The sequence below is a fragment of the Crocodylus siamensis genome, chromosome 1 (assembly GCF_052110815.1).
Source record: "Crocodylus siamensis isolate JL-2025a chromosome 1, ASM5211081v1, whole genome shotgun sequence".
Classification (NCBI taxonomy): domain Eukaryota; kingdom Metazoa; phylum Chordata; order Crocodylia; family Crocodylidae; genus Crocodylus; species Crocodylus siamensis.
In genome coordinates this window covers 343019026-343046815 of record NC_143395.1, presented here as the reverse complement: position 1 = coordinate 343046815, position 27790 = coordinate 343019026, and the positions used below count along the sequence as shown (strand labels likewise).

Below are 27790 nucleotides of genomic sequence, written 5' to 3'. Positions count from 1 at the left end.
AGGAGTCTTCAAGTCAGGAAGAAAACCATACTAATCCATTTTTTTTCTAGTCCAGTTTCTTTACTGCAGGCACCTTACATTAAGTGCTGAATTATTTTGTTTCACAAAACACCTTTTTAAATTTAAAAGGACATTAATGGCTTGAGTGTCTAAACTTAAAGAATCATCTGGGTTTCAAATTAAACAAACCTTAGGAGGATGAGAAATACTAAGTTAAGTTTGTCTGTCTATTTTTCTTGAGCCATGCATCAAAGGTCTCTTATTTTTTATCTATACCTGTACCCTGAGCAAATAAGAAATCTGTGTTACTGCATGTATTTCACATTTCATTTTCAGTGAGCATGTCTACATGTACATTTACACCAAATTAAATTTACTGCATAGTAGGTTACTGCGCGGTAAGCAGGAATAGTCCAGCATCTACACGTGCAGGTATTAAAGCACAGTAATGTTGTGTGGGCTGACTTCATACTAAAGTTAGTCCCAAGTCAGTCCACTATGCCGTAAGGCATCTACACTTGCATTACTGTGCAGTAACTAATTGGGCATGCATTTGAAACCTGCATGAAGTAGGTATCAAATTTACGCTCAAGTCAGAGTATGTTGCAATGTTTACTATGCAGTATGGGCATGTATGTGTAAACGCTTGCCTGTACTGTGTATTAATTTTGGTTACTATCCAGTAAATGCACACATGTAGAAATGCCCAGTGATTTAAAAACCAAGAATGTCTAATTTTGGCTCCCTTTAGGGCTTTATGGTTATACGTAGTGATGATTTTGCAGATTTCACTGAAGTTGCAAAATCGGGCATTTATTGTGGAATTGGGCAATGTCAGCAAAATCCGCAACAAGAAGGGTGGGGGAAGAAAAAAACTTACTAAAAATAAAATGCTGACTTCTTTCATGGCCACTGTGACCTGGGCATGTAGCCTGTTGCCGGGGGGGGCTGCCAGCACAAAGGGAAGCAGCCAAGATGGCTGCACCCGAATCGGCAACAAGAGGTGGAGGGGCATGTTGGGTAGTCCTAGGCCAGTTGGTGGTGAGGGGTGGGGCTGCATGATGGACAGCCTTCTTGGCCAGTCAGTGGCGAGGGGGAGGACCCTGGTTTATCAGAGGTGTGAGGGAAGAGGTTCTGGGATAAGCCCTCAAAAATGGCGGTCAGCCCCATGAACTGCCTACAGAATGGGCTACCTGCCTCCTCAATTTGGGTAAATTCTTAGTTGTACATACTACACATGATTTTTCTTTTTTTTAAATAAACTGATTAGATAAATTGTATTCTAAATCTCCTACTCACTAAGTCAGGCTCCAGCTCTGAAGCTTCAAGTGTCTGTCATTTGTCCAAGTACCAACAGACCAGTGATTTATTTTTATTTTTTTCAGCCTGGGTGCTATGAGATTATTTTTATTTTTGTCAGTCTTCTGGGGTGCTATGAGATCCTTTTGAAAGTGCCATGCAATATGAGCACAGTTGTGTATTAGCACAGGCTGTATGAAATTTCACCAGCCATTTCTTTTCACAGTCAGACATTCTGATGGTTGAAACACCGAATCCAAAACGAAACGGGCCATCTGAAATGTTTTGGAAATTTTCCAAAACGTTTCAGAACTCTTTCAGAACCAGGCTTGAGGGGAAGGGGGAAGGATTGCTTTGATATTGACATCTGTAGCTGGTGGCCAGTGACAACGATCTCTCCCGTGCTGGGGAATCAAACCGGGGCTAGGGAATGAATCTGGTAGCTGGTTTGTTTCCCTAGCTCCCTGATCTTTTCACTAGCTCTTCCTGGGGTTGCGGGCCCTCAGATGATGTGGGTTGATAGCAGGCTGCTGCTGCCAGCTGGTGATGGCAGCGGCTCTTGGCTATTTCCCCAGCTGGCAGCAGCAGCCTGATGAAACTGCACACAGATCCGGGGATCACACCCCTGGGAAGAGCTGGGGGAATGATCAGAGAGCTGGGGAATCGAACTGGGAGCTCCATCTGACAGGCTGATCCACCCCAGCTCCCAGGCAGCGTGCGGCGCCCTGCTGAGCTGCGTTGCACCCACATGATGGTGATGGTGTGGATGCAAGGTGAGGTAGGGGTGGCAATCCCACGCTGCGCAGGGCAGGGGCTCTGCCACAAGCCCTCAGGCCCCAGTCACCGCTGCCAGAGCCAGTAAGTGCAAGGTTTTTTTTTTTTAAAGCTCCTCACTCACCGGTTATAGACCACGCGGATGTCAGCATGCTGTTGCTGCCAGCTGGGGCCAGCGCCAGCACTCAAGTCTGCCTAGGGCAGCTTGCACTGAGTGCTGGGAAGAACCCAGTGCTGGCGCTGGCTCCAGCTGGCGGTGGTAGCCTGCTGTTATCCTGCACGCAGATCCAGGGGGCCGCACCCCCCAGGAGTGCTGCGAGGCTGTGCCAGACTCCTGGGGGGAGCAGGCCCCTGAATCTGCAGGTGGGATGATGGCATGCTGCTGGCAAGGGATACTAGTTTTGCTTTGAACAGCTTGAGGTGCAGTTTCCCAGAAACCCCTGGACCTATCTCCTTGAAACTTAGTAGGCTTCATGGCCTCAGAAGGAGCTAATGTCCCTGCAAGTTTAATCCTAATCAAGCAAAAAATGACAAAGTTATAGGCAGTTTTATGATTCCCCATTATAGCCTATGGCTGAAACCCCCAAATACCATCGAAATTCCAAAACAGCTCCAAAACGGTTTCGGCTGAAATGAAATGGGATACCGATTCGAAACGCTGTTCCTCCAAAATGCCAAAACTGAATCGAAACATGGGTGTTCTGCGCAGCCTTAATGTGTATAGAAACAAGCACCTATACATAACTCCATAGATTTCAAATAGGAATTCATAGTGTCAAAAATGGTTTTGGTCTTTTGGAGTTCTTTGTAATTGAAGAATTGTTTTATTAATTTCCATAATCAAAAAACAAGTGAAAACCAAGAACTGGCATATTCTGAGGAGTGTCTTGGGTCTAATGAGAGGTGCCACAGCAATAGAGACACAGTGTGTCTGTAGTTGTACATTTTTATGTCCATATCATTTAGATTGAGAACATTTAAAAGAAAAGGAAAACCTTCATGGAGTGACACAGAAACAAACTTTTGTTTCTAAAAAAAAAAATGTTTTTGTATGCAACAAGTCATATAAACTTAAGATTGGTGATGCTGATTGTCAAAACTTAATGTGCAAAGAAGACTAAGAGAGGAGGTGATATCTTTGCCTGCCTGATTTCTTAATGCATTTCCAAGTTAAAAATACTTTTGTGTAAAGGTTCAGAAGACAATGAGATGTTGGACTTGCGCCATGTAGTAACGGTTTGAGATGAAGCAAGCCCTTGATGTCGTATATCTCATTAGGCAAATCTGCTATTCACTTAAGCCCAAACCCGTGAGACCATGTTGCAGTATGTTATTTTGACATGTCTGGGTTACATAGGCCATGTACAGGTGTTATATTTCTATGGGGACAATTCCCGCTCTCTCAGGAGAAACTATGAACATACAAACTTTTAATTTTTCCTTTAGGAAATATGTCCCAGGAAAAACTAGGTCAACACTTAAATGATCTTGTTTGCAAGAGAAGCTCTTTCGCCAGTAGGACAATGCTCCCTCCATTTTTCCCAGACCGAATGGGTTGGGTGGTTTGCCCTACTGCTTGCTCTTCCAGATACCTGGTCTGGAGAAGGTGCAAGGAATCTTTCCTTGTGGCTCGAGTCCTTTTGGGGACCGTGAAGATTAGAACTGCTGCTGGTTCCCATGGCTTCCCCAGACTGGGATCGCACTGATCTAGTGAAGGTGTGGAGAGCAGTAGGAGTAGAAGTGGGGCAGGTAGCTGCAGACTGAATGCCTGTATCCTCCCTCTCCCAGAATGATTTCTAGTCATGCAAATTTCTCACAAACATGTCATCCTAAATTAGGCTCTGTAGTGCATGGGGATAGGTAGATGCTTCTAAGTAGGATTCATGAGCACCATCATGTTGACCAGGGAGCAGCCTAAGTTAGCCTATAGAAAATGCTGATGCTTGGTCTGACTGTTAAATCTAGCTGCTTTTCAAGGCTTAGCTAGCTGCTTTACTCACACTTGGAAGTCATGATCCTGAGTCCACAGCAGAAGGTAGCTGCTTAGAACCTTTCTTTCAAAAAACTGGCAATGGATTACTCTTTTCTTTTAAAATGTGACTGTTAGAGATGATGGTAGTGCTTCCCCCTTATTCAGTAGCTGGAACGCTCATAAGGTGTGTTGTATCATATTCATTAAATAACTAGGTTACCTTGGACTTTACCTCAGTGAAGACTATTAAAAACATGACTGAGAACTATCATTTGTTTCAAGGAGAACTGAGGTTTTTAAATAACTTGCATAACTCAAATTTAAGACATGTATCTTATTTGGTTGAGGTATGAATCTATAAAATCCCAATTTGGTTTGGGAGAATGTATGATTTTTGTTTTATTTCCCCCTCTAGTTTTTCACCAAAAGGCTTATAGTTCCCTCTCCTTGGACTGATCCTGAAGGGAAGCAAGTTTCCCAGTTTCATTCAACTAAATGTAAGTAGGGTTTGGGGAGGGGAGGTACAGTGTGCATGTGTGCGCACATACATTTTAAAAGTATCTGCTAGAATACATTTTGAGATCTACCACTGTCTTTATCAGCTGTAGTTGTTTTGCCCAATGAATGCACGTATGTTTCAGTTTTAGGAAACCTTGTGGGAGTTGGGGAATTACTGACAACCTGAGTTTGTGGGGAATGTAAATTTTGGGTTTGAAGTAGGTTTTGCCCACTGCCTCTCACAGTACTATGAATTTGATTCTAACCACACTCAGTTTTTGGTCTGTCAAATATTTTCAGTAAACTCTTCACTCTTTCTGTTTCAATGACAAGGGCATTGGCAGTCCTCTTGTTCATAGGTTTAAGCAGAGATTTTGTAGTGTAGGAAGAGACTGGACTTTGTGACTGAGGAGGACCCCTTCCAATCCTACCTTCCAAAAATGCATTTAAAATTATTTTTTCAAAATCAGCCTAATTTTATGCCTTTTGACTTTGGTGAAACTGTTTTTTCACATGGAGAAACTGAAGTACTTCTGACCAGCAATAACTATAACCTTCTTCTGGCTTCCCTGCCTGCCCCCCCTTATGCTCAGTACCACCTTGTAACCCAGCCCCACTGCCAGCTTGGGCCCCACCCTGGCTCCGGTGACAGCAGCTGCGGCCCTCCTGCTTGCTGCACCTGGAGGTGTTTGCCACTGTCGCCTCTGGGCTGATCAGTGTGTGAGCTCCAGGTGGGCAGCAACAGCCAACACTGCCTGGCGCAGCAAGCGGGGAGGCTGCAGCTGCTGCCACTGATGGGCGAGCTTGGAGCCCAGGGCTGGGTTACAAGCTAGTGCTGAGTGCTGGGAAAAGCGGCCCCTTGCTTGCACCATGGCCAGCGCCCCACACTGTAGCTGCTTGCAATGCGTGTGGGGCTGCCTGTGCCTGCTCCAGACAGCACCGCATGGGCTGTGAGCTCCTGCAGCAGGGAGGGCCGGCCATGGGGCCAGTGAGGCACCGCTTTTCCCTGTGCTCAGCACTACCTTCTTCCCTGCTGGTGAGCAGGGGGTCGGGGCTGTGCGCTATCCCCAGCCTGTATCGCAGGGCTGGGGGGCACTGGGTGTGAGTGGGCATGGGAGGCAGCAGCCTACACTGGTGTTCCGGTGGCAGGAGCGCCAGGTCCTAGCTGGCAGGGGCTCTGTGGAGCTGGGCCAGGTCCCCCCTCTCCCTGCTGGTGTAGCCCAGCCTGGCTTCACAGACCCCCACCGGTGCTGACCCTGAGACATTGGTCCCAGGATATTGGGACATTGGTCCCAAGATGGTAACCAGGGGGCAGGGCACCTGTCAAGGGGTGGGTCTACCCATGCAGCCCTTGACAGCCTGCCAAAACTTTGCCCTCCGCCCAAAATAATTACCTTTCCCTGTTCTAATAAAAGATATCACATCTACTCAAAGAACCTTGACTGCCTATGTCCTTAAGACCAACACGGCTACAACCAAAAACTCTGTAAATACATGAAGAATTTTTGAGAAATTCCTCAATGCAGTCGCTCACTATATTTTTACAATACTGCTATTATGTTTCAGAATTGTAAAAAGTTTGACCTTAAGCTGAAACTGACTTCTTATTTGTTTGTTACTTTTGCAATGTTATTTTTAAGGTATAGATCTAAGCAACATTTCACCAATCGGAAGACAGTTAACTGTGCAATCTGGAAAAAACAATGGTTGGTATAAAATGAAAAATGAACAGATAATCATAAATAAGCCTTTTTTAATGTTAACTCTACTCTTCTTTTTTTCTTAAAAAAAAGTATTTGACTTTGATACAGTAACTTGTGTTACTTTTTCTATAGGAGTAAGCATGTTGGAGTATGCTTGCTTGTTCTTTGAAACGCAAATTGCAAACTAACTTACTTGTATTGTGTAAAAAGGTCTTTTGCTACCTTTTTTTAGAAGGGAAGAAGTGTCTACTAGGCTAAGAGCCTTGTATTAAGCTACAGAATCTTTCTGTAGCATTGTTCATAGAAATGTTTTGAGTATAGTCGAACAGTTTTTAAACTTAGTACAATTTTCCTTCGAAGTGATTTGTTTGCAGAGTAATGTGCTTAGATCGTATCAAATGAGACTGAAAAATTCTTTTTTTTTCTCCTCCTTTCTGGAAGGATATATAAGGGGAACATTTTAAAGTGTTTCATCCATTTTTGCATGAAATCCACCCTGGAGGCCTTCTGTAGATCATTCCATTTTCGTTTTGTCTTTAACCCCCTTTTTTCAAAGTCTTTGCTTCCAAATAGGAAAGGCTAGACATGGTAACAGCCTCACCTACCTTTGGGTCTGAATGTACTTTTTCCGGTATTTAGTATTGCTAGTTCAGGGAGCTCACGTTGATTGTTTTATCTTAATTTATGTAACACTTTCACTCTAACTTTTAAGTAATTTTCAACTGTAAGCAATTTACCAAGATAAATGATTGAATATTCTCTAAGCTAATTCTGTTTTTGTTCCCTGCAGCTGCTTGTCAAACAGTATTGTCTTTGCCTGTGGACTTTAACTTAGAAAAAATATTAGGTATGTCACATACTGAATTTTAACAATTAATGTGTAAAATGAAAATCTCTTGCTTGATGTTTAGAAATAGAGGAATAGTCTATTGGAAAGCTGGTGTGTAAATTACTTTTGAGCAGTTATACAGAGTATGAATATTTTAAGGGAGATAACATTTCTTTGGTTGTCTCGTGGCATCTTTCATCTTAACTGAACATGGTTCAGCCAGGTGGAGGCACGGTAGTGAAAGGGTTACAGATGATATATGCTTACAGTAACAGAAATACTGTTTCTATTTCTCAGTAGAGAGGTTAGTTACTTTTACAGTAACTTGTACTTTAGATGTTCTTGCCATGCAAATTGCAGTTCATGCATCCTCTTTATAGGAGTTAGGTTGGGTTTTTTTGGATTTTTCTTTTTTTACCAGAAGTGTCCTTTAGGGACCACACATGCCACATTCCTTACTCTCTGCCTCCTAAATGATGGAAGTTGAAGAGATTCCAGCTATCACTTGATTTAGGGCAGCCAGTTAACAAGATTATCTCAGCTCTTCAGTGGATAGATTTATTTATTCTCCTCTCCCCTTTTAGGGGAGAACAGGAGCTCTCCAATTTGAGACCATTTTCTGTTCCTGATGTAGTTTAAGAATATGGCTCTTGAACTTTATCTGACTTGCTCTCTGCTTTGCAATATTGGGTACATCCTAAATTACTATTTAAGTACCCAGATATTTTTCATCCTTCCCTTTGAAGGAGTTGCATGCTTTTTGTTGGCTGCTTTCTGCCTGTTCATCTTTAAAGTGTCTAGAATGTGCAGTAACCTTAAATACTTTGTCATAGTTTGGGAGAGGTAGCTAGGGAAGAGGAATAAGAGATTGCTTGGAATGATTTGGAACCCTGGATTTCATTAAATCTTGGTGTTTCAAAGTGACAGTTGTTCTCAAACCCTAAACAGCTTAACACTTGTGGCTGAACTGAATTAATCTCTTCGGCTCAACCTCTGTAGACAGGAAAAATAATGTTATAACATTTTCATAAAACTGTGACTATAGGGGAGAAGTTTACTTATTTTTATTACGTTGCTTGTCTGTCATCTTGTAGTCCCTTCAGTATTTTGACAGTTTCAGTTTTTTTTAAAGTTAGCTGTTCTGGGGTGTTTATAGGCAGGGTCCTGGCCTCTTTTTGCATTCTTTTTCTGAAGATAGGTGAAATTGGGTGGCTTGATTAAACTTTTTTTTTTTTTTTTAATCTTTAGGTGACTATTTTAAGACTGAAGAATTTGCAGATCAGTCTCAGGAAAACCTTAGTTCCTCATCACTTAGAAGAAAATTATTTTTAGAGGAGAATGGAAGTGTATCTGAGTGTTTATCCCCTTCTTTGCAAAGTCCATGTAATAATCAGCCACCATCACTTGGAGTGCTCTGTTCAATAGATATATCTCCAGTCCGGTGCAGAAGCCCTCTAGAAACATCTAGCTCAGTAAGAAGTTTATTTTGTTTTCTTTGTGTACATACTGATTTAGCTGGTATAAGTAAAGTGAGTGAAGTATATGTGCTTCATAATGTTTCACAGGCTGGATTACAATTTTTGGACTAAGACGTGTGTTAATCCAAAGTGTCCTAGTCAAATTCCACTTTGGTATAGGTATTCTGCCTAACTAAAACTTCATTTTCAAATTTCAGTGTTATGCTGTTGTTTTACTACCTATCGAACTGTTGTATATTTGGTGTTTATTGTGAAACAACTATATTTCTTTGTGGAGAAGTGATTGTATCTGAGCAGTATTGAAGAGAAAGTGTGCAAGTGATTTTACTCTATGTGCATCTTGTGATGGATATGGGATCATTTAGTTCAGAATACCCTATCCAAAAAGTATTTTAATTGTTGAGAATATATTAACACTGTCTTTTTTTCCCTAAATTCATGAAGATTGCTTAATAAAAATGTGAATCCAAGGACTGTTTAGTATTTAAAATGTCCTTTAGTGCAAACAGCTAATCTGATGCTTTCACTTAAAGCAAATCTGCAAAGCAGGAAATTTGTTTTCTGGAAGGGTCCAGATGATCCGGTATGTCAAAACTGCTGCTATATGGAAAGAAGAAAAATCCCCCACTTTTTGGAAATCTTGAGATAAAATATCTTCCCTGGATTTTCAGAGAAATCTGAAGTCTCAGATGAAGATTAGAAGCTTTTTTTAAATCTTGAATTGAAAGAATAAGTAGCTGACTCTGTAACAGGTGTTAATTCTCTGAGAGTCAACAAAAGGTGTAATAATCTAATAAAAATTACTTCTCAACCAGGTTTTGACATGTGTTTGTCATAAACCTAATTAATTATCCAGGGACTCTGGACTTCCATGAAAAAGTCAGTCGCACATGAAATAATTCAGCACTTGAGTCCTGTATGAACCTTGCTTTTTCCCTTTAGGGTAAAGAAAGCACTTGAAAGGACAGTGTTGAGCAATAAAACTGCCATGCTTAGTGTCATGTATCTAAATGTGATCTTTTCAGAGCTGGGAAATGCAGAACACAATACATCTTGAAAGTCCAACACAAGCTCACTGTAAATGAACTGGCAAGGTTCATACTGTACTAGATGACTACATGTGAAAAACTATTGCATATAAGATCATAATTATGGAAATAATGGCAAGTGTTTGCTGTTTTCCTTTGCTCCCAATGAAGCAGTCCAGCTCTATTCTGAAATGTCCAAATATAGCTTGAAACTGAAACCAAGCTTACACTACAAATGTTTCCTGATGTATTTTTGGTGAGAAGGAGTGATTTGACTGACAGAGCTGTGCCACGAGAGAAGTCATACCAGGAAAACTATTTTTCACTTGGTATAGCATAGTTTGAAGATGGGGGTGGTGGGGGAGAAACCATTTTGGCAGAAGTGTAGATTAGCTAATATAAAATGTATTTACAATTAGGAACCCTGACAATAAAATAGGAATATAGAGCTATACTGGCAAAAGTACTCCTAGTGGAAACCTGGCATTAGAAGAAAACACTTCTACTGCCCCTTCCAGGGGAAGGATTTCTTTTGGCTGGCTTATGAATTGACTTTTTTCAGATTTTATATATATATATATAATCTGAACATATGTAGGAAATTTCTATCCATATATATATATGTTCAAGCAACTCTGTTCAAGGGTGTGAGCGTCAGTGAAGCAGGGGTAGAAATTTCCTCACTAGTGCCATGTATTTCAAAGATTCGGGGTGGGGGGTTCTCACCTGTATATTAATCTAAAGTTATGCTATGCTTATTCTTTGTTTTAAAGGGTCAGTTTTCCTCAAGTCCTATCCAGGGAGGTACAAGGGCATATAGTCTGGGGAGCATAACCAGTCCCACATTTCCAGAGAAGTCTCCTGCAAATATTGCTTCTCCTACTTTTTCTCCAATTGCTTTTCAGATAAGAAAAACACCACTGTCAGGTACAGTTTAACTATATGCAGATTCCTTTCATGGAACTTGTATTTTTTTGTTGGAAAATGTTTTTATTTTAGTGGTAAATTTGTCCCCATCTAGGGACAGGATACCAGACTCATAGACTAGTGATCTCTTCTGGTGTGGCCAATCCTAAATTTAGAAGTAAAGCATGTTAAATATAAAAAATGTTAACCTGAATATAAATTCAAAGCACAAAAAATAAACTTGTGGAAAAAGGAATAATGAAGCCTTATGAGTGGAAAGAGTCTGCGAGGGATTGATCTGATCGGAGGAGGGACTTTCTTTTGAAGCTATATGTCAAAAACAAATACGGGTAATCAGGATTGTAATTTAATTAAAAGTTGGGACTAGAATGACAACTATTAATCGGTAATCCCTTAAATTTGAGCTTGGTTCCCCAAAGATGATTTGATCTGAAATGAAATAAATTACTAATTTAGAGACCAAGAGATGCTTATTATAATAAGACACCCCAATTGCTTGTAATTTGGCACTTGATGTTATTTATACTCTGGAAGGACTTTGGCCACTTGCATAAGTGATTTAGACCTGATTTGCTGTGTGATAGTTTGATATATCTGTGTATAATGATTTCAAAGATACTTCAATTCTAGGCCTGATTGTAAAAAGTTTTGTTAATTATTTTACCCCAAATATTCTGTAAAATATATATATATTGTATATTATATTTTACAGCTTTCTTTTTAACATTTAATGCATATAGTTAAAACAAAAAACATGATTTTGTATTATTGGACTATATTAGAGCATTTTGAACAAAGACCAATTTATTTTGGAAGCTATTTGGTACTCGGTGTGCTGTAAAACAGGCCATGGAAAGCTAATCTTTAGTTAGAATTGGATATTAAATTGCATCTATGAAAATGAAGTATAATGTAGAATGTACTTCTTAATGGAGCAAGGTAACATCTTAGACTAATTCAGAGAAGTGTGTGTTTTCATAGACAGCAACCTACTTCATCAAATGCAACAAATGCTAGTCGATTCCTAGCATCTGCTGGGCTAGGGACAGACATTCAGAAAGCCTGAGCCTGAATTGATTCAGTCTTTGCAGGTTAGTGTAACCTGCAAAGCTTGAACTGATTTGGACGTGGATAGACATTTCCTTTTCATTCCAGAAATACAGGCACATGCCTGCAGTGGCTCAGGCTAGAAGCCAGGGGGCACTAGAACAGCCCTTTCCTTTCCCTCCATAGTGCTGAGCTGAGGTGTGGCCAGGCCCCAGCAGGATGCTCTGATTACGAGGGGTTTAAACCCCTACCCTGGCCTGCACCGTCTCTGGCTTTTCCCCAACTTGCTGCTCAAGGGGCCGGAGTGTTGCCAGGCCCCAGCCCCAGGCTAGCACTCTGAGACAAAGAGGGAATGTGCAGTGCATACATCTGTTGATGATACTGAGCTTTTCAATCTCCCTCTTTGTGTCTGCCAACCTGACAAGGCTGCAAACCAGCAGGAGGCTGATAAAACCAGTGTTTATCAGCTCATCAGCAAAACAAAATCCTCTCTCATGAGTTCACGCTCTTCTTAACAGTGTTTTCCAAGGAGGGACATTACCAGCTGACTTGTTGATTTTTAGCTCGAAAAAGTCCTAAGTCAGGGGTTCTTAAACTTTGTGATACTGTGATCCTGAGTGCTGGATGGCAGTGGCGGGAGATGGGGAGCTCACACGTGGCAGCTGCTGCCACCATCCACCACTCCATGCACTGCCTTGCTGCGCTGCCATGCACATCCTCTTGGAAGTTTGCAGTCCCCTTTTAAGTTGCTCACAACCCACAGTTTGAGAACCCCTGTCCGAAGTGGATACTGTTCTGTCCGCCTTTGTCCTGTCCCAGTTAAAGTGGACGCACACCTCCTCCCCTCTCAGCATTGGCTAGCATACCACATGCCTAAGGGCCATGGGCTGGATTCCAGCTCCCACAGCATGGATGGTGGGGAATCCCTGTTTGAGCAGTGAGGGAAGCCAGGCAGAGCTCTGGCTAGAGAGAAGAGGGGTGGAGCCACCCTCTTCTCTGGAGCAGAGAGCACAGCCTAGCCCAGCCCAAGGCTGCAAAGCATCTGGGATGCTGGGGGGACTCTGGTTTAACTTGAACCTGGAAGGGGACATTGTATAAACTGGTATGACCCAAATCAGTTAAGTCTGATACTACATTCAACCAGGTTTATCTCAAACTGGTTTCAGCCATTTTGAAACTGGTTTATCTACACTGAACTTATGTTCTCTTCCAGGTTTAAGGCAGTTTTTGATTACTTGAACCAGTTTATGTGTAATGTCTGTCCCTGCTGAAGTAAATTGCTGCATATGAAAGCCCATACTTCTCTGAACCTGTTAGTCTCTAATGTGCCACCCAGCCCTACTTTCTACCTAATCTCAGACTAATGGCTAACCATCTTTGTTAAAGTGTGTTAAATAAAACTTTTGAGAATCTTTCTTTCAAAAGGACTATTCATTTCTTTTGGAGATAGCATTGTTTGAAGATAATGCTTTCCTTGTGTACTGTCTAGTTCAGTTGTCATATTTCTAGTTAAGAAAATGTGAGGTTTTCTTCTATGTAGTATCTAATAGATTGGTTTATTTTTATTTCTATCACGGACAGAACAAAGGAAGTTTATGTTTCGTTCTCCTGATGTTCCTTCTTCTTCAAAATCAAACATGAGGACATCTCCCAATACTAGGAGTCCTTATATAGATGGCTGCTCTCCAATTAAAAATTGCTCTTCTATGAAACTTGGAGCATGCAAAGGGAGTGCACAATATCAGACCTCCCTCATTAGGATACCAATTACACTTGAAAATCACAATCAAGAGGAAGATAATAAGGAAAATGCCCCACCAGCAGAAGGCCTGTTTCCAAAAATGGAAAATTCAATAAATCTACGACACCAAGATGGTGATACTTTTGCCCATGGCACACATTTGGTTGTGGCCACTGTGTCCATTGCACCAGATCTCTCTGAAGCTTGTGAGCAAGGACTGTCATCGTTGCAGGAGATAGAAGGGTCAAAGGAAAATAATACTGTAGATATGGTCGATCCAATTGAGGCGTCAGATGAGAACGCTTGGGTAAAGGAAACGGTTGGTAATAGCAATATGCCAATGACAAGCTTCATGACAGGAATTACCTTCAGTATTGAAAGTTCCCATATGTTCATGTCACCTCTTGCGGAAAGCAGTGCAATTCCTTGTGACAGCAGTAGTATTCAGGTAAAATTTTTCTGGTTTTGTTATAACCCAAATTATCTTTTTGTGTTCACACTTTTGGCTCCTATTCTAAAGCTGTCATCTCTTATTGAATGGGACCGAGTGTTGAAATATAAGACTCTATTTCTTTTTCTTTCCTTGTGACCAGAAATACAACAACTTCAGAGACTATCATTTTTTTTTTTGCTAACTGATAAATTTAGGTTAATCCAAAACTAGCATTCTGGCTCTTGTTGCAGTAGATTCATTAGTAATTGGAAAGAACATGTTACCAGTCAGCCTTCTTTTGCTTTACAATTCATGAATAGATATTTCCGTTTTATTGTTAAGCCTACACTTGTTTTATTTTGTAAAAAAAAATCAATCTTTACTGTATAGCCAAATCAACTGGGTTCAACCTTTAGCAAGTTTGCTAGAGGTGGGGGAGGTAGTAGTTCAGCTAGATAGTTTTGATTCAGACTAATCCAGCGTGGTATGGGGGCACTATTTATCTGAAGATGTTGATACTTCTGCTATTAATGGTCACAGCTCGGTGGGATTTTATTTCAACTCTGGTGTACTTCTGATGCATTCGTTGAATATCTCCTTGAAGTTTGAGCTGGAGGTTAAACCTTTTAGGACTGTTACAGTATATTGATAAACAGCTGTCATGTAGCATTTCAGGTTGTATTTCAGTGGTGAGTTAAGTTGCCTAATCACTGACACATTCAGATTAACTATATGTGCTGTTCAAATATAAAATATATCAAATATTGTAGAAGAAATAAATGAGCTTTATTTGAAATAAAGTACATAGCATTCTAATATTTAGCTTTTGTTTCAAGGTGGACAGTGGCTATAATACACAGACGTGTGGAAGCAGCCTTATGGACACTGTTGGAGCTGAAAGCAGTTGCAGAGAAAATGATCCACATGCTTATGACGTTCCAAACAAATCTGAGCTTCTCAAAACAAAAGTAAGAATAATTTTTTTCCATATCCAGCATCCATTTTTGGAAAAGCCCTGACAGTTATTTCCTCCTTCCCTAATGATGTGATAGTAACTGAAGCATACCCTGACTAAGTGCTACAAATTGTTTAAGGTCCTGTTTTACTGTATGACGCACACAGTCAAGATGCCTGAGGATGCAGGAAAAATTTTAATTCTTAATTATCTTGTGCCCATAAGTGCCACAGAAACATTCTGTAGCCAAACTCAGATTTGCTGCGTCTCAGAGGGTAGGTGGTGGCTGACAACCAGTGGAAAGAGCTGGTTTTTGTGGATGTCCAGAAAATACTAGTTGAAAACAGAAAGGAGTTTGCCACACCCACGCACAAAGCCAAGAAATTACGTGTTTGAGAAAAACAACATCACTTTATAGGCTGCCAGATTCCAGCTATTTTTCCATGGTCTTTAAAGCTAAAGAGCTCAGGGCTGTTCGTTTCTGTTAGAGCATATCTGGCAATGAAGTCAGGTCCTCAAATCCCTGATGCCTCTTAAAGTCTCATACTGTTTTCTTATGCTTTGTGGTACATAGCATCTTAAGATTACATTCAAGCTTTTCTGCTATCCAAGAGCTTCCTCCTCCTTGGGAACATAATGTGTTAAAACCAATGTACTCTCCTTTTAATCCTCTGGTATAGGAGAGGGGGCAGTACTTTTGGGCAGAGTGCCAAAAACACCCACAACCTTGACTTCTAAGATTTTGGTGTGCCAGGGTGGGTGGTGAGGACCTCTGAGAGGCCTGATCCTTGTTGTGGCAGCACAGCCCCAGCTACTTCCACATTGTCTGCCTCAAGGTGCGCATGCCAAGCAAAATGCCTTTGCATGCCACAGTCTGGCGCACATGCCAGGGATTGCCTACCCGGCTCTAGCAGTATACTAACACTCTCACCTATCTCAAAGTAAGCAAATAAGCAATTTGGTTCAATTTATTTCCTTTCCTATGCTTTAGTCCAACCAAGGCAAAGGCAGGTTGCACATGCCTTCCCACCCCCAGTGCTCATTCCTGCCCATGGCAGGGGGTCAGGCTTGATCTGTCTAAGTCCCTTTCGACTCATTGATTCTATGTGACTGCAGTTTTTTCATTATAAGTATACCTGAGACTAGTAGTTTCCATCTATCTTATAGTCTCTGAGGATTTTCTTCCTACATAAGGACTAGGACTCAAGTCAAAATGATGGCTTAGCCCACAGTAACTGTGGTTCTTTGAGATGTTTTGACCATATGTGTTCTGCGACCCATACACTCTTGCTGCCGTGGGATCCTGTAACATCTAGATTCTGGACTGAGAAACTGAAGTAAGCCACTTCCTATGGTTGAGGGCATCTCTAGCTCACTCCACAGGTGTAGGCCCAACATGTACTGCTGGCCCAAAATAGAGCAACGGTTCTCAACTAGGGTACCATGGCATCCTGAGGTGCCTTGAGATCCTTTCAAGGTGTTGCAGGGTGCCATTCTATTAGCACTGTTAGGTGTACAGATATGCACAAGAAACTCAAGAGATTTCAAAGAGGAATCCATAGTGTCAAAAACATCCTGAGCTGTTGTGGTCTTTCTGAGTTGTTTGCAACACAAGAATTGCTCTACTAGTTTTCTGTAGTCAAAAAACAAGTGAAAACTAAAGGGCTGGTATTTTTTGAGGTGTCTTGAGCTTAAAAACATTGAGAACCAGTGGTTTAGGGTCTGACTCACATACAGTGTTCCAGAAGCATAATACCTGTGGACAATAGGCCTGTATGAATAAGTAGCTATTTGATTTGGCTTTGGATCCTGCTGCTTCAGATGCCAGAGATCCGATCTAAAGCTCCAGGTGGGTTTCCTGCTTCAGCTTGGCCAAAGCAGCTCCGGAGATCCAGCCATAGGATATAATGCGGAATCAATGAAATATCTATGTTGTTTTTTGTCTGATTTGGATGAAACTTTCAGGGGTGGTAGCCTCTGCTGAGAGCATGAAGCCTGCCAAGTTTCAAGAAGATAGGTGCAGGGGTTTGGGGGGAACTGCACCCCAAATTCTTGAAAGCAGACTCATGTCATGTCTATGTTACACCACAAGGGGACAAAAACTGCAGGGGTGGTGGCCCCTGCTGAGGCCACGAAGCCTGCCAAGTTTCAAGGAGATAAGTGCAGGGGTTTGGGGGAAACTGCATCTCAAGCTGCGGACAAGCAGAATTCATGACATGAGTGATACTGTGTGTGTTTAAGGCACAGCAGGGTGAAAGCTGCAGGCCTGGTAGCCTCTGCTGCAGCCCCGAAGCCTGCCAGCTGTCGAGGAGATAGGTGCAGGGGTTCTGGGGCCCTGCACCTCTAGCTGCTGACAGGCAAAATTCATGACATGGGTGCTTGTGCAACTGACTGTCTAGGGGCAATTGATTGTCTGTATTGATTATTTCCTTTCCTTACTCTGTGTTTTTTGTAGGTGTTAATCCTTGCTAATTAACTTGTTTTATCTAGTAGCTACTAGTACCTCCAAACCCCTGCAGTTATCTTCTTGAAACTTGGCAGGCTTCATGCTCTCATGCAGAGGCTACCACCCCTGCAAGTTTCATTCAAATCAGACAAAAAACAACAAAGTTATAGGTATTTCATTGGTATTTTCCCCATTATACCCTAAGGCCTGATCTCTGAAGTGGCTCTGAAGCTTTTCTGAAGTGGTTTGGAAGCTCTGAATTGCTTCAGAAAGCCTAAAGAAGCCAGCACTTCAATCCAGACATGCTGCTTCAGACACCGAAGCATCCAAATCTTCTCCAGATCCAAAGCATGGTCCAAAGCCTCGCACAGCCGTAGTGGAAAACACTGAATTTTGTAGGCTGAATGAGTCTCTTAGTTTCCATTAAGCTAAAGAACGAAGGTGAGGTACACTTATTTTACAGTAATGACCTGAAACTTGTAGGTTCTTTAGAATTAGTTTCATTTTGGAGAATTAACTGTTAGTTACTTGAAATGAGCATTTTCTTGACAGAATCACAAAGTTTTATTTGTGCATCTAGGAGCTTCCTGGTTTAAACCATAAGGACAGTCATCTACTGGGAGCAAAATCTCCAGAGAAGCGACCATGTTTCCATAAAGTGAAAACCTACAATACAATATTCAGTCAAAATGCAGCTTGCAATTTTGCTACTTGGAAACATACCGGTGAACATCAGATTCAGGGATTACACAGCAATGGTATGTAATTTGTCTTGCAGAGATCCTGAAGAGTGTCATATGATACTTTTTAATAGTTTATGTTGTATGATGAATTTATTCTTTTTATGATAACTACTACGAAACTATGGAAGTCAGTTCAGAGAGCAGATTATGCTAGCCACATCTAGTATCTTGACCTAGTTACTGGGGTTCCCAACCTTTTTATGCTGTGAGAACTGGCAAACTGTGGGCAGGTAGCCAACTCTTTATCCTCTCTCTGTAGGGTTGGCTGCCAGTATGCAGTATGCTGGTCACTTCTAAGCCACAGTTTGCTGGTCCATGGTCACTTCCGGTCTGACAGCCAACCCTCCTGCGGACTGGCAGCCAAACCAGCAAAACCCATGGCCCAGGGGTTGGGAACCCCTGACCTAATATCTTCAGTCCCTTTCTGAAACTGGAGAGGCTGTTGGCTAGCATTTTTCCTTGGAGGTCTTTTTGTGAACTGTGGTGGCTTCATATTGTTCCAAAAGCTTGGCTGGATGTTCAGCTTCTGGAGAAATATGCTTTGAGCAGACGGCGTTTGTATTTTAGTTACTTTAGAATCATGGACCCTGAATATGCTATCTTATAAATTGCAGTACCCCAAACTAGCGTTCAGGTTTTATTATATATGAGCATGTCCTGTATCCAGTTTGTGTGAATAAAAATCATCAAGGGAAGCCATTGTCATTATCTTCAAACTTACTAAGCTTAGAGTTCTATCAAGTAATGCTTGAAGTAAACTTTTCAAATCTTGTAACTGCAGCTCTTTGTAGCCTATTGCAAATAACATATTTTCCTTGCTTGGTAGTAGTGCTTCTAGTTTTCCCTCCCCCCCGACTTCATCCAGATATGGAGCTTCAATGCATAACTTAAGATTTTATCCAAGTATTAGTGCATGCCTTATCAAAATATCTGCTGCAATTGCCAGGTACATTTGAATGGTTGCTAATTACTAAAGGAGCAGTTAAATAATAGGGAAGAGTGATTAACATAACACTTCCCACTCCTTCTTACACTTTTAGCACGGCCTGTTCCGGGACAGACTTGAGAAATGTTTTTTGCCCTCTATAGTCTGGTCTAGCTTATCACAGCACAGGATAGGAGTGCAAAATGTGCTCCTTCCTCTTCTGACACTCTCATTTAATTCATAACTAAACTAGTACCACCTTAACTCCCTGTCCTGTGGGATAAGTCCCCCTGATTATGCGATTACATCCTGACTGATAGAGAGAATGACAGCACAAGCATGAACTAACTAGTAAATGTCACTGTAAGGCCTCCTTTTAAGCTGACTCTGTTTCAGTTCTTTTCTTGATAAGTTTACTTTTCCTTGTCTTCCATACAATAGTATTCTGGAGTACTACTTTGGAAATAGTGAACTCGTTTTATTTTCCATTGCACAGAAGTCATTGTTTAGTTGGATAATTACCTTACTTACCTGCATACTCTCCAATTTTGAAGGCAAAGTGCATGTTTTAAGCAGGGAAGCTGGTATTTCCAAACTGCTGGAGGCGCTAAAATGGCTGCCAAGCACTGCACTCTTCTCCTGTTTCTGGCTATATGTGGCAGGGGTGGGGACTTAAGCACAGTTCTGCTGTCTGTCTCACAGGAGCAGCACAGCTTTAAGTTTAATATTAATCATAGCTAAATTGGCAATAGTTTTAAAACTGCGTAGCATGGATCATTCAACCATGGTTGAGTCCTTGCTGTAGCAGGTAAGATCCTAGAGATTTTTTTGTCATGCTGCTCTCCCAGTACAAGATGTATGTCTTACTTGAGAGCACAGGTATGCAGAAAGATATGGTTTCTCATTTGTTCCTGCTAGTTAACTTTCAGTACTCCTTGAATACAGTTTGAATTTTTCAGTGAATCTCAGTGCCCTGTATTATCTCCTTAGCAAAGTAATTGGCTAATTATGTTATCCCTAGTACCATCAGAAACTGGAATTCCACAAAGATCTTTTCACCTATATCTTTCCTGTTTAACAGCTGCTTTACCCCTAATCAATCTTTCATTCATCACCAAGACCGCTATATCATTTCTAACCTTTAACTTACCTCCCGTGCCTTCACTTCACAAGTTTTAGAGATCATGTTGTCAAGCCTTCTGCAAAATTGTTGATTTTTTTCAATACCTCATATGCTGAAACTCTTTTAGCTGTTATCTGTTTTTCTTGCCTTCACTTTACAGCCTTTTTATCTATAGTAATCCTTGTCTCACCTCTATGGCCTACAGTATTTTCAGCAAAACCTGTTATTACCAAGTAAACCACTTTAGTGAAGCTGCTCTATATGGATACTAATAATTATTTTACTACAAAGTGAACTTTTTAGTTTTGGATGCTTCCTATGGACTTTCCCTACGCATGTGAAAGCTGTCTGCATTGCCTTTGGGGTGTGACCCCCAGAACACTGCTGAGAACCATGCCCCATCTCTGTAAATCTTGCTCAACATGTGCCCAAACTCAGAAGTTAGGCAAGGTAGGAGGTCCTGAGCATACACCCAGAGCCACTTTCAGGCTCATGCTCTAAGCTGTGCTTCTAGGTGTTGTGCTTCAGCCACCCTAAATCAGATGGTGCCTATTATCTGGATTTGGGGGCATGGTAAGTATGTGGGAATAGACAGGGAGTTGGAGGAAGACATACCCTCAGGTGCATCTTAACCCTTTTACTTCTGCAGTACTGACCTCTATTCCTGTATACAAAATCTATATTGTTGGCTGGGAACTTTCTTCCCACAGTTGTCTCAGTTCTCTTCTTTGCATTAATTTGCTTCTATTTTATCCGTCTCATCTACAATTTGTATAACAAATGCTGTATACAGATGTTGCAGTCGTATTGTATCAAGTGTTAAAAAATTAAGACAGACTGAGGAAAAATGAATAGTAGCCATCACCACATAGTAAAATCCTAAATGAATAGTGGAGGCTCAGTGAGACCAGTTTTCCTGAAGTAAAGTTCCTCTATAGCAAAGTTTCTGTTACTATTAAAACACTGCAAATGGGGGTTCACTAGAAAGCATTTAATTACACCTAATTCACAGTAGTACTACTAGTAATCCAGAACCTGCAAAACTGTGAATCAGTAAATATACAGACTTGATTAGGTTTTGTGAGTGCCACTAGATTTAAATATGAAAGAACAGTATCCTGAATGTCACTTCAGTCTACTAGTGAAAAAAAGTTTAGAATTTAGCCTCAGCAGATCATATGAATCTTACCAGAAGTTTTTGTCCAAAAAACAACCATCAGAAAGGTATCAGTTCCTCTCTTGAATACTTCTAATAAAGTATTCTCTCTCCTTCCCCCCACCCCCTTTTTCTTTTTATAGCAAGTATACCTAGTCCCAGGACTCTGGATGCAATATCTACCCATCATTCCATGCAACAACCTACAGAAATGCCTCTCTAAAAGTGATTAGACCATGGAGGAGATAGCATACCATAAACCTACAAATGAAATTAAATTTCTAGGTTAGAACATTGTATCAATTACATTATGAACACTTGAAAGATATGTGAAAAATGATTTTTTATGGCAATAAAACAGTGCCTGAAGAGAGATGTTTAGGCAGACTAGTGTAAGGAATGTAATTTAATTACAGAAAGCTGCATTGTTTTTATTACCTCAGGAGTGATAACTCTGGAAAAATGTATATAGAAATTAAACAGGGAATTTTCTTACTACCAATAAAATGTATGCCCTGTTTTTTTCAAACTTGATGTTGCAATTTTTTTTTAAATGACTTGTTTTTTAAATGTGTTATCAAATGGATATACTTTTCAGAGCTTCCAATACTTTTCAAACGTCAGGGTTAGTTTAAACAATCTATGCATTATATAACAAAGTAGTACAGGGATTGAAAAATACACTGAACTAATGTGCTGGACCACTTATGCTTAGTCTTGAAACTGTGCCGCATCCCCAGAAACTGTTCTACTGATCGAGACATAGAAGTCCAATCACAAAATATCATGGCTATATAAAGATACTTTATACCACGGGGGGGCGGGGTGTTAGACTAGATGAGTTCTGGAGGTTCCTTCTAGCCCTACTTCTCTAGGACTTTTTTGAAGAGATGCTGCTTTTTTGTGCTATGAAAAACAGCATGTCATGCAGTGAGAAATAACACTTGCCGTTTTACTTACCACTCCTGCTTCTCATATTAGAAACTACTCTGTTAAAACAGTCTAATGTTTCATGTGATTTGAAGACAGGGATTTCTTTGATATATTTTTTTGTGATTAACATCAAATGGATACTCATGTGCACACCCACATCCACTCACCCAGCTCCCAAGGTAAGATGGGAGAAAAGGGGAAAGATGATGATCAAAATTTTGTTAGGGCAAAGCTGGATTTCTGACCTAAATTAGGTTTCGAGTCCCACTGGTAGATCATTATGGATGCTTTCAGGTCAGATTTTCTTTTCAAAGCAACCCATACCAACCATCAAATTTTTCCCTGTACTGTCTGTAACTTTTAGACTCCTCTGTATGAAATAAAGGAGATTAAGAATATGGTCTTAACATTTAATGTTACATTTTGTTGAATTCTTTTTATCTGCATATTTCAGGATCAGAAGTTTAAGTAGTTTCAAAAGAAAAATCACTAACATTATTTAATTACTTCATAAAATAAGCAGAAATGAAATAAATAGTAATTTGTAGAAAACTGTGTTTAGTCACACAATTGTGCTATCTGTCCTGTTTTACTGTTTTAAATTAGATTATGGCAAGAAGAAACTGCAACTATTTATTTTCCTTTTTTAAGGAGGAAAAATCCTTATTAAATATTTTTAATTATGTTTTTAAGTAATCATTTCATCTAGATCTACTGTATAACTTAACTGCAGTAGTCTTGTGACCATCACCGTCATCTCATTTTACTTAAGCATATGGCTGACACATTGCACAAAACTGTCATTGTTTACATTTGAGAAAAAAAATGTTTTAGCAAGGATTTTTATATTATGAATGACTGTATAATTAAATGATTGAATATAATAAAGACTTATTTCTCTTAAATACCTAATTTGTTTTGGATACTTTATATCCAGTGTTATATATCAAACTACTTCAATACACTCATGCTCGAGAGAAGAGATTATGCGTGTGGGGGGTGGAAAGAACCATTTGAATTAAAGTTGATTTTGGTCTGACAGTAACCTAGTATGGAAGGTACTGGGGTTTGATGTTTTTTACCTTGGAGCACTACATTCATCTGTGGTGCTGCATGAAGATCATAGCACAGGCGTGGGCAAAACATGGTCCATGGGCCAGATCCAGCTTGCTGATTGTAGCTGCCCCCACAGTGCTCCACTTGAGGCTAAGCGCCATCCATTCCTGCCCACACCCGCCCTACTGCCAGCCCTGGCCAGCATGCACAGCTTTCTGGCAGCCTGGGTACTGCTCAGCTCCCCCAACCTCCAGGGGCTCTTCCTCCTGCCTACTTACTGCACAGAGCAGCACAGTAGAGTGCAGGAAAGCAGCAGCAGCTGTGGGGATGCATACCAGGTACATGCCCAACCAGGCAGCTCCTGCCCCAGTGTGTGGGGCTCCAGCTCCAGGCCATCTGGCACTCACCCTGCAGGATGATCAGTCACTTGGGGGCAGCCAGGAGCTGGAGTTCTGGTAACTCAGCAGGCATGCCCATGGCTGCTGCTGCTGCTTCCCTGCACTACCTGCTGCCCAGAGCAGTACAGCTGGGACAGGAGGAGCTGAGCAGTACCTTGGTTACCAGGAAGCTGTGCATGCTGGCAGTAGGCATAGGGCAGGAATAAGTGGGGCTAGGCCCCATGCAAAGCACTGGGGAGGGCAGACTGCACCTCTACTGCACCACCCAGGTGAGTTCTGCTGCACATGCCCCCTGCCCTTTCCCCCTAGTCTGCTCTTAAGACCTAGCATGCAGACAGGCCCTGCCCTCATCTCCCCACCTCCCCTACAGATCTACACCCACAATATACAGGAGTAAGACTTTATTTTGAGCTCTTATGCAATCACCTTTATATATGCTACTCAAATCAGGACAAAAAATATTTGAAATAAAATTAAAATGTCACATGTTTGATTTTTAGCATAAGATTTGTTTTCATCTATAATTTGTTCAAACAATTAGAAAGATTTTGCATGTGCAGCTCGACAGCTCACCAAAACTCATTAAGTGGCCCACCAGCCAAAATAACTACCCACCCCTGCCATAGATTCATAGTTGTTAGGGGCTGGAAGGGACCTCTAAAGATCATCAGGTCCAGCCCCCTTGTGTTTGGACAGGAAAGACTTATGGGGTCAATGACCCCAGCAATGTGTGCATTCAATCATTTTTTTAAGATATTCAGAGTAGGTGATTGTACCACTTCTGGGGGGAAGTTTATAATATGTCATAGTGCATATTACAAGTTACTTTTGTTATTCATTTACTTCTAAAGCATACCTGTATGTAGCCTTTGCAGAAGCTTCTCTTGGAAGAAAAGGGCTGCTTGTCATGATTTCCCTCCCACTCCCCCCCAACACAAAAATGTCACAAACCTAAAACACACCCCTTCCTTTAACAGTGAAGAGGACATTTTGGAGATGAGGAAGGGCATTTTGTGCCCAAAAGCTTGTTTTCTGTCTTTTCCAAAATACATAGTTGGTCCAGTATACTATATTACCAAAGTAGGCTTCTTGCATATTCCCTATATAAAAAAGGCTATAACACTGCCTGGAAGCATCTCTCTTTCCCTATTGATGTCTGAATTAAGGGAAATAGGTATAGTCTTAAAAGGTGGGCTATTTGAATTGATCAAAAAATGGGAGCAGAAGACATATAAACAACAGCTATGGGGACCAATGAAGGAAGAAAGTAGGACTAATATTGTGAGAACTCGATAAAGCTATCAGTTTATGGAGGAAAATACCAAAATATCAGTGAGTTGAATAATTTAAGTATTTTTCAAAGAATACAATTATTGAAAGGAGGGAGTCCAATTTAATGAGCTGCTCAATGAGAAGTTTGCTAGGATTGGCCTTCTTAGCCATCCATGGATTCATTAACAATCCTTTACTTAACCCCCGGGAGTGATCATCTTCAACTGCAAGGGATCATTACTGCTAAGGACTGAAAAAATATATTAGCATATCACAAAAATTGCTTCTGCTACAATTAAAGAATGTGGAATCCAATACAAATATTAAAATTTCAGTGTTATTATCTGAACAACTTTAAATTGAGTGAAACATCTCCCCTATTAAACTTAATTATAAAATTCATATAGATAGATGCACTATTCCAGGTATTTAATGTGGATAAAAGAAAATTGATAATTTTTTTTTTTTTAAATCTCATTTTGCACTGAATGTAAATAGCCTGCATCAACTTTCTGGATATATAATATAGTATGAAGGTAGTTGAGACTGGAAATAAGACTAGTCAACAACAACAACATGCCTGGTTATAAACCAAAGAGAATAGCTTAGATAAGATTCCTGGCTGCTAGATGACTAAGATATCAAATCAGGCAATTTACATACTACGAGAATCAATTTCTTCCCTCATCTAATTATTATTTGTAATTAAGAAATCTCTATTTTTCTCCTTAGGAATTTTTTAGCTCTAAGCAATGAAAAGGCCTTCAGAAACAGGAAAATCAATTAAAAGGCATACTTGTGTATACCAACTTAAAAGAAAAGAAGAAAAACTAAATATGGTTTAAATATGTTACTTAATTCAAGTGGCTGTAGGGGAAAAAATATATAACTGGAAACTGCAGGGACTAGGGAAAAAAAACAATGACCTCATCATAGGACATATCATTGAGGTAAAGGAAAACAAAGTAGCAGTTTCTTTTATAAGGCCTTCATGCTCAAGGAGAGTATGGAGAAATAATGAAAGAGACTAAATAGAGTTTCAGTATGAAGCTACCAACAAACAGGGTGAGCTTACAAGACACGAACTGCACAGTAGCTGAATAATACTACACAGTAGCACGCCACAACACAAAACAGTGCTAATATGCTACTGCACAGTATTACTAGGCTACTGTGCAGTAGCGCACCCACAGACCCCTATGCTTGGCTAAACTTTGGTCTGCTACCCCTCAGGGAAATGTGCTAAATAAGTAATGGGTGCGGGGCATGGTCCTCTAAACTTTTTGGACCTGTTCCAATTTTTCATTTTTATACAAATTGCCAGAAGTAGAGTAAACAAATGAGAATGACTCCCTGAACTGCTGTTAGGTCATGCTACTAGTATGCAAGTAACAGACTTAAATTCCCTTAAGTAGTAAGAGGGTATTTAAAACATCTTTTCCCATTACCCCTAGGTAAGTACACTAGACTAGTGGTTTTCAACCTTTTCTGTAATCAGGACCCATTTGTAAAGATCGATAGCCAGTCCCAATCCACAGCCCCCTGGCCCTACCAGTGCCCCTCACTCCCAACCCACTGTCCCCTGCTCCCTCAGGCCATACTAGTGCTTCTCATTCCCACTCCCCAAGGTATACAGTCCCACTACAGGGAATGCCTTACTGGGCTTGGTGTTGGCTACAGGGGAGGACCTGGTAGGGAAGCTTCAGATTCGTGGTCACCTTGGGGACAGTGACCACCAATCAGCTGAATTCCCATACGGTAAGATAACTAGTAGGGTGGAAGTCCTTGACTTTAGGAAGGCTAACTTCAGTGTGCTCAGGAGTCTAGTCAACAATGCACTGCAGGATAAGAGTATTGGTGAGATGGGAGTTCAGGAAGGGTGGTTGTTTCTAAAGGAAGCGATCTTTTGGGCACAGAGGGAGACTATCCCAGTACGGGGAAAAGGAGCCAGAAAACTTCCTTGGCTAAACAGGGAAATCCAGGGGAGTCTAAGGGCAAAAAAGAAAGCATATAGGCGGTGGAAGCAGATGCACGACAAATAGATCCAAGGAGGTGATACTTCCCCTCTGTGCGGCATTGGTCGGACTGCAGTTGGAGTACTGCATCCAGTTTTGGGTGCTGCACTTCAAGGATGTGGATAGATACGAGGGTCCACAAGACGGCCACGCATATGGTTAGGCGCTTACAGGACAAGCCCTATGAGGAGAGACTGAGGGACCTGGACCTCTTTAGCCTCCGTAAGGGAAGGCTGAGGCGACATTGTGGCTACCTACGAATGTGTCAGGGGGATGCAGCAAGGGATCGGAGATGCTCCGTTCACCAGGGCACCTCTTGGGGTAATTAGGAACAATGGTCACAAACTGACAAAGAGCAGATTTAGGCTAGATAATTAGGAAAAACTTCTTAACAATAAGGGTGGCCAAAATCTGGAATGGGCTTCCAAGGGAGGTGGTGCTTTCCCCTACCTTGGGGGTCTTTAAGAGAAGGCTGGATAGGCATCTGGCTGGGGTCATCTGAACCCAGCACTCTTTCCTGCCTAGGCAGGGGTCCGACTTGATGATCCGTTGAGGTCCCTTCCGACCCTAGCATCTATGTGTGTATGAATCTATGAAACCCACAGCCCCCTGACCCCCCCCCCCCCAACCCTGCTGGAGGGGGCCCCCCAAACTGCCCCAATCCACACAGGCGGCAGTGGAGCAAGTCCAGCCCCAGCACAGGCTGGAGGAAGGGAAGCCTGTGGCACCTCCCCCCTTGCTCTGAGCAAGGGCTCACTTACTGAGCCAGCCAGCCTGGTCATGGTTCCTCTTGCCCCACAAGCAGCATCTCCCAGTTGCCCTGCCCCAGCGAGTATGGACACTGGCCCCAATGATGCCAGCCCAGCCACACAGCTCCCTACTGCCCTCGAAGGACCCCCTACCCCCACCCACTTCCCCTGCTGGAGGGGCAGGCGCCTTCCCCCTCACCCTCTTACCCTGATGCAGCCTTGGCCTTTTTCCCCACCCCAATGTCGGCAGGCACCCACCCACCCACCCTCCCCCACACCCCCATTCCTTC

At 41.5% G+C, this 27790-nt stretch overlaps 1 protein-coding gene across 4 annotated transcripts in view; it reads left to right on the top strand.

Moving 5' to 3' along the window:
- The window catches only part of BORA (BORA aurora kinase A activator), a 30683-nt gene extending 7768 nt beyond the window's left edge, over positions 1 to 22915 (top strand). For 3 of the 4 annotated variants that reach the window (XM_090024451.1, XM_090024457.1, XM_090024464.1), the window contains exons 5-13: positions 4461 to 4542; positions 6184 to 6249; positions 7037 to 7093; positions 8324 to 8547; positions 10355 to 10508; positions 13137 to 13744; positions 14566 to 14697; positions 17711 to 17888; positions 21221 to 22915. In XM_090024451.1, the coding sequence (XP_089880577.1) occupies positions 4461 to 4542; positions 6184 to 6249; positions 7037 to 7093; positions 8324 to 8547; positions 10355 to 10508; positions 13137 to 13744; positions 14566 to 14697; positions 17711 to 17888; positions 21221 to 21300 (1581 nt within the window). In that variant the 3' untranslated portion in view covers positions 21301 to 22915. The remainder of the gene's footprint in view (positions 1 to 4460; positions 4543 to 6183; positions 6250 to 7036; positions 7094 to 8323; positions 8548 to 10354; positions 10509 to 13136; positions 13745 to 14565; positions 14698 to 17710; positions 17889 to 21220) is intronic. The other variant, XM_090024472.1, reaches the window with a different exon arrangement.
- Positions 22916 to 27790: the final 4875 nt, after the last annotated feature.